A 15,721-nucleotide genomic window follows, 5' to 3' on the forward strand; every position below is an offset into this window, starting at 1 on the left:
AATTAATGAGAAATCAATTTCTCAGGTCCGATTCCAAACAGTAGTCAGTAATAACAATGATAAACTTTCATCTCCTGTTACCACAATGGTTCATTAAGATACTCAGGTGCAACAAGAAGTTCAAAAAGCACAAAACATAGCAAACCAAAATTAATCCAAATTAGAAAAAGATTATTCTGTAAAAAATAATAAATTAGAAAGGTCCTGACACTAAGTAGACACAGGCTGAGGTTTTCCAGGGTACATACAAGTTTAAGTCTATTGTTTAATTTGGAGTTTTGATTTGATGCTGTCAAAATGTTACAAGTTAGTTGTTTTCATTTAAAAATGACAAAAAACATGTGCTGAGGGGCTCTTTAAAGATACTGTCTTGAACCAAAAGGTTGTATTTCTCTTCTGGCAAAAGTGACTGCATGTTAGCAGCAACACAGAATAATTCTTTTGTGATTTTGGATCTGAACATAAGCCAGAACAAAATGTTTCACTATGGGTGGACTCAAACTCTATCCTATATCTATTTGTGGTTTTCGGTAAGCTGTGTCCAAAATCATCTTCCATGACAAATTTTAGCTCATTAAATAAAGATTTCACAGTAGCTTCTTGTATGTATATCTGAAACTAGTACATAACTAATAAAGTCAAGGATGGAAAAGGCATAACACTAGGAAAACAACCAATGTCAGTAAACAAATATCAAGGAGAATTAATCTGTTCAATGTATTACAGAAGTGTCCAGTATTATCCAGATCAGCTTTAAAAGAACATCTTAATTTCAAATTTCTTACCTTTGAATATTTTTTCTGATATTTCATTTACATTTTCTTTCTTTAATAACATTTTCTAAATGCAAAATACCCTATAATATCTGATGAATTATAGCCAGATGAGCTATGCCAAATTACACCAGATGGAGAGCTGGCCCACAGAGGAGTTACTGTTTTCTATAACACAGTTTCAGATGAAAGATTCATTATTTGGGACAAAAATATACAGATTATTGCCAATTTATCTGTCAAAAAGATTGCTAGCACAATGAGTTTGGATTATTGCAGAGCATCTTTCCCTTCTCTGCCACTCTGTGAACCTAATCATGTTGAAGTGAACACCCACAGTGTTCACAATACCCAACTGCTGTGAAGTGGGAGGAGGCGTGAGGCCATGCTGGCCTTCATCCTACACGCATATTTTGGGAGATTTTTATTAGGGTTTAAATGCTTTTGATTTGTTCAGCTTCAAACTGAACAGATATTGGAAAGCTATTAAGGCCATTGATGTTTCACTGTAAGTGTTACTGGTCCAGTACTGTTTAATATCTTCATCAATGACATAGATAGTGGGATCGAATTCACCCTCAGCAAGTTTGCATACACCAAGCTGAGTGGTGTGGTTGACCACATCCCACAGTTGTGGGATGGGATGCTATCCAGAGGGACCTGGACAAGCTCAAGCAGTGGGGCCATGCAAATCTCATAAGGTTCAACAAGGCTAAGTGCAAGGTCCTGCAACTGGGTTGGAGCAATCACTGGCATCAATACAGGGTGGGGGATGAAGGGATTGAAAGCAGCCCTGCAGAGAAGGACATGGGGGTACTGGTGGATGAAGAGCTGGACACGAGCCGGCAATGTGCGCTCGCAGCCCAAAAGGCCAACTGCATCCTGGGCTGCACCAAAAGAAGCACAGCCAGCAGGTTGAGGGAGGTGATTCTGCCTCTCTACTCTGGTGACTCCCCACCTGGAGTACTGTGTCCTGCTCTGAAGTCCTCAGCACAGGTAGGACATGGACCTGTTAGAGTGGGTCCAGAGGAGGGCCAAAAAAATGATCAAAGGGATGGAACACCTCTCCTGTGAGGATAGGTGAGAGAGTTGGGGTTGTTCAGCCTGGAGAATAGAAGGCTCCAGGGAGACCTTATAGCAGCCTTTCAGTACTTAAGGGGGGACTTATAAGAAAGATGGGGACAGACTTTTTATTAGGCCCTGTTGTGACAGGAGAAGAAGTATGGTTGTAATCTAAAAGACAGTACCTTTGGACTGCATATAAAGAAAGTTTTTACAATGAGGATGGTGAAACACTGAAACAGGTTGCCCACAGAGGTGGTAGATGCGCCATCCCTGGAAACATTCAAGATCAGGTTGGACGGGGCTTTGAGCAATCTGATCTAGTTGAAGATGTCCTGGCTCACTGCAGGGGATTTGGACTAGATGGTCTTTAAAGGTCCCTTCCAGCCCAAACCATTCTATGATTTTATGATTCTATGGTATCTTAGTTTAATATGGCTGAATAACTCCATCTAAGCAGATGCTACATTAATGGAATTTTAAAAATTAAATTAGAGGGTTCATATGCACAAATTTAAATTCACTTAAGTGCTATAGTTTCCTTTTGTAAAGCTTAAATTGTCTTACTCTTCCTCTCAAGTGAAGGACTGAACTTCCAGAGCATAGTTTACTAACAATGAAGTTACAGGAATTAAAAAAAGATAGGAATAATTTCTCTGTAATGATTTTGTCACTGTACCATGCAGGCACAGAATGTATCAAAATGTGCAACATTTCAGCAATATGGCTAAACTTGATATAAGACCTAAGAAAAAAAGGCAGATAAGTAAAGTGGCCAAAATAGAGCTTTTGAGCATACAAATGTTTTAGATGATTTAGGGTATTCCTGCTCCTGACATGTCTTGCTTTACCCATAAGCCTGAAAATGATGAGCTTCAGCTAAATTTTGTGGTAAAAGTTGTTGAAGACAATGAAAAAGGAGAAATAAAAACTAACTCAGATGATCTAAACTTCAAGGAAATGATCCACTAAACTGAATCAGTGGCACTGCAGTGTACTGGATCCTGAGGTGTCCTTGCTCACAACCAGTAACGATGGCTACCTAAGCTATGTTTTGTTGCGTACTATGCTGAACTTTTCTAGAAGGCTCTTGATTCCAAGACAGACTGAATTACCTAATGGACTCCCCCACCTGAAATAGTAGTGGTACAAAACATATATAAATAAATGAAAAATTATGTGAATAACGATTCCTTCATGATTTTACTTGAATTATCAGGAGTACTATTTTGAAATTTAAAGCTTCATTTCAATACTAATACATATATATATATGGTGAATCCCATTCTGAAAATTTTCCAGGACAGTGAGATCACAGAGAGATGTATTTCCTAACATCCCAGTATCTTAGACACTAAAGGTAGTATATGAGGGCAACAGATAATAATACTCTGGAAGACTTGCAAGTATTTGCAAGTTTAACAGGTTCCTTTGATACTTGTGGATAGATTCTTGAAGTATAGTCCAGTAGGCCATTCTGCATACTTTTTTATTTTGAAGGGGCAACTTTTGATTAGGAGACATTATTACAGCTCTCAGAATCCTCCCTCTTGCCTTTTACTAATGATGCAAACATATAATGAATATGCCCCAGTAGATTTTTTATTTGTAGGTTTCAAGGAGAGACCACTGTTAAGTTTTTGTATGTTTATTGCTTCTAGTTTATGCTCCACCATGTAAAATCTTGCTGTGACAATAGAGTCCAAAAGCTGTATGGAATGAGTGGTACAGGTCTGCGTACACAGGCCAGATCCCAGTTATATATGTATATGTTTGGACTGTTATGCCAAATCTGTGTTTTAATTATACTAGTATACAAATCATGCATTTCGTTATGCATGGACCAGGGATAATCCTTGAACTATGCAACTCTCTGAGACAAGATACATAATATATTTAAGACAGACGATATTTAGTCTAATAGTTAAAGGGACGTTTGAAAAATTAATGGATCTGTGACTAGGAAAACATATTTCTAAATTGCTAATCTTGCACACTGCCACACAGTAGTGACCCTGTAGCCAGAGACCAGCATAAATTAATAAGGTTATTGTAGTTATGTGAAACAACATGAAAGATTAAGCCCAGAAGACTAATTATTTAGGAAAATGTAACTCAAGATACATAAAGATTATCAGAATCAACTGTGCTGATCTGAAAAAGAAAATATCTTGGCACTATCACTCTTAGCCAATGAGAATTGGTAGCCATTGCTCATACCAGGTACTCATACCAGGTATCTGGAAACAAAAGCTGTACCCTGAATTGGGTTTTCATGTGTAAGAAAAGAGCTCCTTTGTGACCTGAGAAATATGGAGCAGTCTTTTTGTGTGAGCATTGTTTAGAAGTTTGCTAGACAATGTGATATTTAAGAATTAACTTTTTTTCCAGCTTGCTTTGACAGGAAATTAATTACCTTAGCTTTTACATTACATGGATTTTTTTTTTCTTTTTTTGATATGAAAAGTTCTCATTCCTTACTGGAATGAAGATAAAATTCTGTAAAAGTAGGTGATTTAGATGCCTTTCCTCTTCTTAGGTAATACTAAATGACAAAGAAAGCAGGCAGAACTGCATGTCATTGTGAGTGCTGCACTGTGTGTTTTCATCTTCATACTTCATGCAGTTTCAAAGGAATCTTTAAATCTATGGTTGTTTCAAATGTTTGTTCTTTTCTTTTATAGTTCTCTTTTTTCACTTCTTATTTTTGTACTATCAAGTCAAGAGTTCTTTTGCAATGTATCCCACCTCTGGCAGACTCTACACTAGCCTCACCTTTTTAGAAATAGATGCCATTTTTGTATGAAAACACTTCAAGTGATTGAATTCAGCCCTGCCTGGGAATTTCCATATTAGAAATATTAGAAAATCCCATGTGAATTTTACCTAAAGCACAGTAATAAAGCATTAGGTGCTGAGAGCGGTTCTTATTACAGTGATGGTTTATCTAGATGCAATCTTTTAAGTTGCTTTCCATTACAGAGGTTTCCTAAAGATCTTATAATGCTGATACACAAACCCCGATGGGATCACATATGCACTTCCTGTTGGATATTTTTCAACACACAGTAACAACATGAGAGTTTGATTCTACATGTTACTACTTACTGAGATAAAGTCCAGGGGATTCTCTGTGTATGACAGCTAGTGTACCTCAAAAATTGAGGGACCCTCCTCAGAAGCTGAAAATGGCTCACCACCCCCCTGGGATCAAACGTTACAAAGACCTGAGGAATTTGTGCATCTGAAGGAAGGCATATAGGTTTTTTGCATTTACTTAATTAATGTAGTCATATGCCTTCCCTTTGCTTCTCATCCCAGATTAATCAGATCCACAGGTAGAGTTTAAAGAAATGAGATGTGCCCTTTCAGCAACTAACTTGAACATGCCTGTCTCTTCTCCTTAGTGTATAACTACTGCTTAACTCCAAGTATGTCCAGATCTCTGAGACAAAAGGAGTAGGAAAACTGTGATGCAAGACACTGATGACCTTTACCTTGTGTCAGATGTAAGAGACTTACTTTTTGTCTGATCTTTCTTCCTTTGATGGGCAGCTGTTGCCCTTTCTTGCCAGAACAATGTAAAGGGAAGTCCATGAAGACATTACTGTGTAGAGAACATTGTCTGGCCCATTGCCTAGAAGACAGTATTCTAAATGGCGAAACAATAGCAGTGTTGAGTAATATATGTTAACTTAGCCCACCCTGTTAATCAGTCTCTCCTTCTTAATGTATTGGTGATCTGGATTTTTTCCTTAGTTTGTATTTTGTACTCATGCTATACCTTCTCTCTTCTGAATGAAAATCAGAGAATATAGACTTTTTTAAAAAATCTGAAACTGTCAGAAAAAAGGGACCCTTGTTCCATATCTTGACTGTTCTGAAAGTAAAAATAACAATCTACATGACAAAATTTCACAGCTGAATAGAATTGCACTTCTCTGCTCTAATTGAAATATCCTTATGAAATTCATTAATAATAATAATAACAACAACAACAATAATAATAATATAGTTGCAAATTCTTATCATTATACAGTTCAAAAACATCCACAATTTTATTTATTGGCTGCTAACACTACCTGGACAGAGGGCAGTGTTATTGCAAACCCTTGATTCTCTTAAAGGGCCGCTGCAGTGTGTCCCGTAAGGTGATACACAAGTTCTGGTTCGCACCTGCGACCCTTGACCACAAGTAACTGAACACGTACTCCACTGCGCCCACTCTTCAACACCAGATTCACCTGTATTCAAGACAACAAACAAACATGAATATAGACATAAGTATTAATGAGACTTTTTTTTTGCTAAAGCTCGTTATTGTCTGCTCTTTTAAATCAAAGAAAAAAGTACCACACCAAAATAAATATTTAAAAGTTCATGGAGTAAAGCAGCTGTGAAAATATGCAATGAATAGAAAATAAATACACCTACAATGTTGCAGTCACATAATGCCTGTCAGAGGGAAATACTTTGATCACTTAGCATCATTTACAACTTTATGAGAAGTACTGCCCTTCAACACTTGAGAAACAACACTGCCCTCAGGATGCTAAAAGAACTTAGACAACTCTTTTTATATAATAGTAAAGGATTTATCTTTGATATTTATACTTATCACTCTAGAATGAAGGCTAGGTAATAGTTTAAGGAACTCTACCAAAGGGAATTCTGATTTTTAAAAAGACCCAAACCAACCCTCTAATTTCTTGTCTTTTCTTCAGTGGAGGAGAGTCATCTAGCATTTGAAAGAAGTTCCCTGGCAAAGAGAAGCACTTTGCTTACCAAATTTTAACCTGAACGGTGGGATGGGAACTTTGGTTTGATCACTTACTGAACAGATCTGCTCCTTGCTTTTGACCTACAGGTGTGCTAAACTCTTGGATGTGCTAGATCTCATTACTGTGTATAGTACATGTTCAAAATTGTCAGATGTGATTTATTAATACCATACATTTGGATAGTGTAATTTTTTTATCATTGAGAGATAGAACGTTATATTATTTCTATTTTTTTGAAAGCAAGTAATGTGTAAAGTCTTCTTGCATGGATGTTCAGGAAAGAATGCTTAATTTAGTTTCCATGAACAGCCATACACACAATTCTGGAATTCCTTTACCAAAGACATGTTCAGAAAACTGGATCCCCTGAGTATTCTCAGAAAGCAAATGTAAAAATAATGTGAATATACCTCACTGAACATTGTGGATTCATGTTTACCTTCTTTCATTAAAAATCAGTATAAAATGGCATGCTGAAGCCTCTATTACACCCTCCATTTTTAAACCTAAGTCCTTTTTGAAACAAATGGGATTTTCTGCTTTAAAATCAGTGGCATGGTACAACCTTCAGTCTTGAATAGCTTGCTTAAAATTTAAGTTATATCAATATACCTCTAGTCTTCCAAAAGTTTTGATATTGGTCACAATCAAGGGAATGTCTGCAAACCGGGAAGACTCTGGTGTTATTTTCCAAGAATGCAGTAAATGACATACTATTTCTTGACACTGCGCTTTTGTAGCAAGCATCTGTCCAAGCTCTTTTTTTTTTTGTTCCCAGAGGCCAAGCATGAAACCTTTGCAAAATGCTTGTCTCTGCTAGTCCTCTAAGAAGCAATTCTAAGGCTATTCAATGCTTTTTAAAAAAATGTTCTTCTTATTCAGTAAGAAGACAGAATGTTTTATAATTAGCATAGAAATCCCTCTGCTTTTCATGAAATCATATACAATTCTAAAAATTTCTATGGCCAAGGACAAATTGATGAGATTTTTTACATACAAATATTCACCAAAGTGATTTTTGTAGTCATTTTCTTTATCTGTGAGGTGACAAAAATGAGAAATTTAATCACTGATTATTGTTTTAATCATTTTTCTGATATGAATTTAGCATTTTGATTATGTTGTTACATGGCTTGGGTTTAGGTTAGATGATATAATATGGCAAATATAGCTAATATGTAGGTAGACATTAACAATTATACAATACGTACTATAAGTCCTATGTACATGGTAAAAATACCTGTATTACTATGGGTTTCTAGGCTAATATTTTTTGTCTTTTCCTGTGTTTGAAGTTTGACTTTGCCTTTGTTTAAATGGTTTAGTTGAAAGGTCAAACAGCAGAAAAAATCAAAGCTGTGTTTCTCAGGGTGTTCCTCATTATGTAAAACAGTCATATATACTCAGTGTAAATAAAGTTTTGGATATCTTAAAGTAATAAAAAACTGCTCTTAACCCTTGGAATATGACGAAAAGTAGCAGTAACATGATACTGAGAATGTGATTGTATTGAGTGAATTTTGAAATTAATATTAATTATTAGAAGTTCTGAGCATATATGTACTGTCTATTCACAAAAGGCAGACTCTAGCAATATACTTCAACATATGTAAAGGATAGAAGGCTTAAACATTTGCTGGAGCAAGATTCTCCACATCAACATGATGTATGGTGCAAAAAGAGTAAAATCAGAGAAAATAAAGAACAAATTTATCTCACCAGCTGCTTCGCTTCCTTTTGCACAATGCATTATGGTTTTTTGGTAATTTTTAATTTTTCAGAGTATTTTGTACTGCTGTGAGTATGATTATTACTTAGTTTAAAATATTTTAACACAGGGAAACATCTTTACAGACATATAGCATAGTTAACTATTTTTAATTTAAGAAAATAAAGACTTCTTTATTTTCTAGAATAAACCTAGATTGCCTACGTATTCTGTAAATACATCTTCTATTATTCTCTTTATCTCTTTTCCATTTTTTTTTTCTTTTCTGAACTGAAAATTTCAGAAGGGCTACTTTTTATTTTCCTTCTAGTTTCCATTACTTGAGAACTCTTAAACTTTTAGATCTATCGTATTAAGCCTACAATCTAAAATTAACTATTGGCAAGCTACTAAGCCCTTATTCTCCCCTGCTGCTTGATATGTAAGAGGAAACATAACTTACTGTATGGAAGGCCTCATTGATCTGTGTAACACTTACCTGTATTATACTCTCTAAATCCCATAACACCTAAGGGAAGGATCAGTCCAAACACATAAAATGACAAATATAGGACAATAAATTATTCACAGAATATTATTTTTTTAAATAAAATGTTTTACTGCCTCAGATCACTCACAAACAAACAGGAAAATGTGTATTTTAATACCACGTTTTAAAACTCTTCCATTCCCAGCAAAATTCAGTGGATTAAGTTCACTATTCTAACAGTATTAAATGCTTTTCATAAATCTTTTCCAGGACAATTCTCTATTCCTATCTCTCTTCCTTTTAAAACAATGCAAACATTTTGATGCAGTTTTACATCTGGTTTATTATTACACAAAATAAAATATTAAACAGGCTTAAAATATAAGAAACCTCATAAACTCAGTATCCATTTACTTTAAAGGCTATTAGACTTCTTAGTACATGGGTAAATTCATGAGATAGGTATGTTAGAAAAAACCTTATGAATCAGTTTAAGAAGATATCACATTAATTATATCACAAGAAAATGGATGCATTAGAGGTGAAGAAAATATGCAATGATCACTACAAAGGAAAATCAAAATGAAGAGATGAAAATTAGTATGTCCAATAAGAGCACATTTTATTACTTAAAATGGGTTAACCTACAGTATGTAAAATATAGATTTCCTCAAAGTTGGACATGTAAATTTATATGCTCTGCTGATATATCTCACATGCTTTCAGAACAGGACCTCGAAAACCAAGCCTGTATAATTTTGAACGTTCATCTCCCACTCCACACACACAATCCATCAGAAGGTGATGGTATAAATGCTGCATTTATAATGCAGTTCTCTAACACCCATAATAGATGCACTGCAATGCATGACTAGAAATTATCAAATACAAGTTTTACCTGATAATACGAAAGTTTTAGGGATTTATATGAGGAAATAAAACAGATTACCTTATTTTTTTGGAGTAATTGTATGAATTCAAGAAGCAGCATAAAAGCAAAGGTGTTATTCTATGTAGTAAGCAACTAACACTCTAAGTCTGAGCTAGGTATGTAAGCAGTAAGTTCTACTTGCCTAAACAAAAACCGCAAGGAGACCAAGAGGGTTCTAGGCTCCTTCTTTCGCTACATTTGCTTACATTTGTATCAACTGGGAGTTAGCCATAAAAGTAGTCCCACAGATTAATAGGAGGGAAACAGACTTTTTCCCCTTCTAAATTCTTTACCAAACAGATCTACACTGATTGGCTTATATATGTATTTAGATTACTTAATATATTGATTTCTGCAAATCTGTTAGGTAAAGCACCCTACTACTAAGTCAACATGCAATATAACTAGAAGCAATTATAGCTCTTTTACTAAAGTGAATATAAACTGGAAGCATTATGTATGACTGATGCAGGCATATTTTCTAGGTTAGTAACTATGGAATACAGAGTAAATTGTTTCAAATCCATACAATAATTATGGGGCACAAGATTTTCAACACAGTAACTTACTGGAATGCAGTGTGTAGGGAACCATTAAAGAGATTTTACCAACAGATACACAGATCATTACTGATGTCAAAATGGGCAGAAGTTTTGGTGTATGAGAGCTTAATTCAACGCACCACTGAAATTTTATCATTTAACCTCAAAGGCAGCTGTGGTAACCGTTGGTAACTGTTGGTAAACAGGCTTTTTTTTTTTTTTCAATTACTTCAGCTCTAGGTTTGTCATATCATTTTGGTATCTTTATCTAAAGAAGATGAAGTCGCTCCAACAAAATTAGAAAGTATGTTTTAGATGAAAAGCTGTTAGATAATTTGCACATCCAATTAAAAACTACTTATGGCCAATTTAATTTAGCAATTATGAATCTGGAAACTAGAGAATAGGCTGTTGTTCTGGGCCAAAGATAGTAAATGCTGAATGTATGCACATTAAAGTCACCCTACTAATTAATTAATTTGATAAATGCCTAAAGCTGGGATTAGACCTCAGTCTATTTATATAGAAATTCTGAAGCATGTTCTTAACATCTTTGGAAGAAAGTTAGTATGTCACAGTCCTGTGTTTTGTACATGTGAGACTGCTTTTACTACTAAAGAAATCCATGCTTACACTAAATGATTCAGTATCCACATTCACAGTGCATGTTTTTGTATGATCTACCTAATTCTCAGCTACTTTATTTATGGACTTTAACTGGTGAAAAAAAAAATAAATGATTCAAAAAAAGTATCAGCTTAGAAAACTGACAAATATGCAGCAAAAGATTATGGAAACATGCAGTGGTTTTGCTAAAATTAACAACAGTAAATAGAAAAATGTAACTGATGTATTACCAGTTTGTGCCATAAATTTAGCAGCATCAGCTTGTTCCTGAGGGACCCTTTTCTCATGAACAGATCGAGGTCGCTGACTTTTAATTGTATGATCTCCCATCATTCCAAATTCTAAAGACAGAATAAAGGTTTATGAAAGCTTGTGTGTAGACATTTCTCAAAAGTCACATACTGTCTCATGCAATATGTTCCTAAACATACCTGGAAGTTGCTGGCAAGAGTCAGGCAAGTGATCATGGCAGTTAACATCAACTTAACTTTGCTACGCTCAGCTTTTAATAAATAAATACTTAAATTTGTGTCTGCTGCTTTTCAAATATGGTTTTATTGTATGAACCAACATTCAGTGTAGTGACACATACTATAAATCAGCTGTATGACACGGAACAAAAACAATTATTCAAATGCAGACATTTTATTCCTATACTTTTAATCAGTGCAAACCACACCAGAAAATGATTGACAGTGTTAGACATTGCTGTTCTGTGGCAGAACCTGCTGCTCCTCCAGAGGACTTCTATTTCTGCACTTGTCTTTCAGGCTAATGAAGCCTTCAACAGAGATAATGAGTCATCTTTGGGTGGCAATGCAAAATAATAATAAGTTAGCCAATGAACTGCTTAATTTTTAGGCTGAATCCAGTAGAACAAGTGCTTGTGAACTGTTTCCTTTCTGAAACCTCTGTTATAAAGACTATAGGTTATATCTTGCCCTCGGTATTTAAAAAGTCCCCACTGATTTTAATAGGGAAATATATGTAAAAAACAATTACATAAAGGCCCAGAGTGTGGGAGACAGGAGTGCTTCATTTTTTTATCCTATCACTGCTGTCATCTCCCCTCTCTGGTCCTAAGCAAAGCCCCTAGCCTTCTCACCTCAGACTCCATTTTTCCTTTCGGTGATGAAATATGGAGGGTCCTTTTGCACTTACTGGGGGGGCTGCTGTGTCTTCAGCACAATTCCCTCTGGTCCTCCCAAGCACACACAGCTGCCTGCAGCTTGGTGCTAAATATTCAGTTTTTGTTGGGACTCTAATTTAGAAAGTGTGTGCTGGGAAACATGGGTTAACATTTAAACTACTCCAACTACAACCACATGAAGTTTCTGATGAGGCAGAAGGTGTCTGAAGCACTAGGAATATAAACATTAAAAAATACTTTTCTGCTGGACGGTTACCTTGCAAACGCAAAATTCAAAATTCTCCCCAATTTGTAAAGTCTTGAAGATAATAAAACTTACCTTCCTGCCTCAAAAGATGCAAAACATTATATAAGATGTAAATGCTACTAATAAATATTATTTGAAAACACATTGTTTTGATAAATCGTTAAACATACTTAAATTTCTGTTTGGAGTAAAGAAATAATAAAAGACAAAGATATTTTTAAGGGGTCAATCAGCAGAGAGAGGGGTTTTTTTTGTTCTAGTAAATTATTATTATATTTCTCCAAATTAGTGTTTCCTTTTTGTAAATATTCATTAATGGTACCACTTAAAATATAAATTTAATTATTCATTTGAGAACAGCAATGCAGTTTGCATGCTAAAGAGAATATTTGAAAATCTAATTAATAAAATATATTTTGAGAATTAAACATTCAACATTTTTAATACATCCCAGAAATACATATAAAATATAATTAATATATGCACATACATACATGTAATGTATATACATATATGTATGTGTATACATGTGTGTTATGAATATATTTTTACAAAATACACCTCTTCTACAGCTCCTCTGATTTACGACAGCTTTTTATTCTGTGTGAAATCTCTTACTATAAATTTTACAATCAATATTCTAATGCAAATTAAGATTAGAATGATACTCTTACAATTTTTACAAGGTGCAATACAGATGACCATTTAAACTGTAATTACCAACATGCTGAAAGACAAGAGACTTTACAGAGCTTTTCCCCTGAAGAGGCTGCAAAAGCAAGGCATGTTTGCTCTGAGTTTGCTGCCTGCGTGCTGCCTGCTCATTAGGCAGTGTAGAGGATATGGCACCATTCTTGCAGAAGACTTAATTCTATATTTTAAGTTACAGAGTGCAATAATGGAAGACCTTTGCTGGAGGAAGGCTTTCCAGAGGCATACAGGGAGGTGGTGAATGCTCCAGTACCAGTCCTGCAACATCCTGTGCTTGAGGCAGGCACAAGCAAAGTCCTGCAGGACAGAGACCTCTGGTGAAGAGGCAAAGGGAAGTTTGGGAGATCAGTTTCCAGGGTTGTGGTTTATACCCAGTGTAGCTCCATTCACAACAACGGAGGTACTCACGAGTATCACCAATCAAATTAAACCACAAGTTGTTGATGTAGGATCTAATCATGCCTCAACTTTTTCATTTTTTCCACTTAGCAACACATTTTTAGTTTACACATTCAATTCACTTCAACTATTGCTGATGGTCTTTGAGATGCGCTTTTCAACTAATCTCCCTTTGATATATTAAGCATTTATATAGTAAATATATATTAAAGTTAATGTTTCATAACAAAGATAAAAATATTTCTTTATAAGTTTTGTTAAAAAATAGAACTAGACTTAAGCAGTGCTCTCATTTTCATATTCAGCTGAAGTATTTAAACAAAAGCTGCATGAGAACAAAAGCTGTAACAGGAAATGCAGTGTACTGGCATGGGTGAGGACTTTTAAGGCCTCATTAAAATTCAGGCCTCATAAGAAAAGAAAAATAAGGGTCAAGTACATTTTCATAATGGGATCAGAAGTTTCCAGTTTCTGTGTGTAAGTACAAACAGTGCTCTCAAAATTAACCTAAGAAGCTCAACAGCAGTGCATTTTTATGAAGCATTTTATAATAAAATATCTAACTTAAGTGACTGCCATAGTTTACAATAAATGCTAAATAGAATAAAACTTTCCTCCATTTTCAGATCCTAGCTAAATAATGAATGCAGAAGATGAATTAGTTATGCATTTGTTTTCCCTCAATACTTCACAGAGAAGTATTTAAAAGCTTTCTGGGGTAGGAAAGCATTTCAACCCAAGTCAGCCTAAAGTATGACTAAACGGCACAGTGTTTTCAAGAACCTGTTTGTGTGGGAAAGGTGATAGGAACCATCTTACTCTAGACAGTATCTGGCATAGAGATATCCTGTAAGGTCAAGTCAGCATGATTCAAGATCTGATGTCTGGAATATAATATTGGATGTTTGAATTGAGATTCTGAATAAAGGATTTTTTCTCATTCTCACTGTTCTTACCTAGTTCTTGCTGCTGAAAATAAGTTTTCTATCCCAGAAAAAGGTATTTTTGCAGACATCAGTTTCTGAACAGAAGTTTTTGGTGATGCCTGTCCTAATTTTCCCTTGGAGGAAACAGGACAGTCCTTGCCTCAAACATTGATATTAATCAGATTGTTTCATTAAATAAAGAGGGGCAATGAAACTTTTCAGCAGCAGATGGGTACATGGCTTGATCCAGAAATCACCAGTGTGACTCTAAGTTAAATCTGAAAACATGAAAGGGTTTTAATGCTTTTTATTACATTGTTAATGCTATAATCTACCTGCATGAGAATAAAACTCGTAAAGAAATATCTCAAAAGGTAAATAACAAATAGCATTATGGAGAACCTTGAATAGATCATTTTAACCAGACCGTGACTTATAACAAATCATAACATATTCCAAACATTTGTGGTAGAAAATCTGAGGTTTAGTTATCTGATAAAAGAATGTATCCTGCTGTCAGTGGTCCTTTGGTGGCTATGGAAGTACAATAGTTTCCTGCAATAGGCTGCATATTCTTTCTCTTCTCAGCTGTACACAATGGATCAATACCTGAAAGTATCTTAGCAATGCATATATCTTAATATGGATGTGATTTATCATTTCATTTTACATATAACTCTGAAGCATGTAATATAGTTCCATGCCTTCTAGGAGTGAAAAAAAAAATAACAATGATGTCTGAAATTCCGAAGTTTACAGTTGAGTATTATTTACAACAACTCTTATCTGTAGTCCCATTGGCTTTACCTTTAGTTTTATGTTATGTTATGGGAATTTTTATTCCTATTGAGTAACCTTTTTAGTTTTTAAAGGAGAATCTAAAATCTTGCGGCCAATGTAGGTGTACGTTTTTAGGAGAGAAGAGAGGTGCCATGTGCTCTCTGTAGGAACAAAGAAGAAAAAACATCTGTTAACAGTATAAAAATGCAAGGTAGGAAGACTGAGCAATACAAAAGAAAAATACCAGCTTTGCAAGGTTCTACTCACCAATGGTTAGTTTTTGCTCTTTGACAAGTGGATAATCATTAAAGTTAAGGTACATGTCAAACAGATTTTATGCCTAGGCTCTTTAATAGTATTTGTAAACCTGTTACATATATATCCTAGTCATCAGATGACATTATAAACCATGTTGGTTTGGCTTTTATGGCTATTTTTATGTCACATTTCATGGGACCTTCACAGTAAATGTAAATGTATTGATCTGGTTATACCATCTACTATGAATTGTGCTATTAATGGCACAGAACACACTGGCGATAATAAAAAAAGCCTTTTTCAGCATAGTAGTTGGTGACAACAGCATGGATGAAC

The 15,721-nt window shown here is 35.0% G+C and overlaps 1 protein-coding gene across 7 annotated transcripts in view; it reads right to left on the minus strand.

Moving 5' to 3' along the window:
* The window catches only part of ADGRB3 (adhesion G protein-coupled receptor B3), a 482,454-nt gene that overhangs the window by 279,830 nt on the left and 186,903 nt on the right, over nt 1-15,721 (minus strand). For 4 of the 7 annotated variants that reach the window (XM_074819823.1, XM_074819824.1, XM_074819821.1 and 1 more), the window contains exons 3-4: nt 11,145-11,255; nt 5,918-6,079 (exon numbers count right to left, since the gene is read on the minus strand). In XM_074819823.1, the coding sequence (XP_074675924.1) occupies nt 5,918-6,079; nt 11,145-11,255 (273 nt within the window). Of the gene's footprint in view, nt 1-5,917; nt 6,080-11,144; nt 11,256-14,377; nt 14,477-15,154; nt 15,289-15,721 lie in introns of those variants that run through there. The other 3 variants (XM_074819826.1, XM_074819827.1, XM_074819825.1) reach the window with 3 other exon arrangements.

This window comes from Strix aluco, chromosome 3 (genome assembly GCF_031877795.1).
Source record: "Strix aluco isolate bStrAlu1 chromosome 3, bStrAlu1.hap1, whole genome shotgun sequence".
Taxonomy (NCBI): Eukaryota; Metazoa; Chordata; class Aves; order Strigiformes; family Strigidae; genus Strix; species Strix aluco.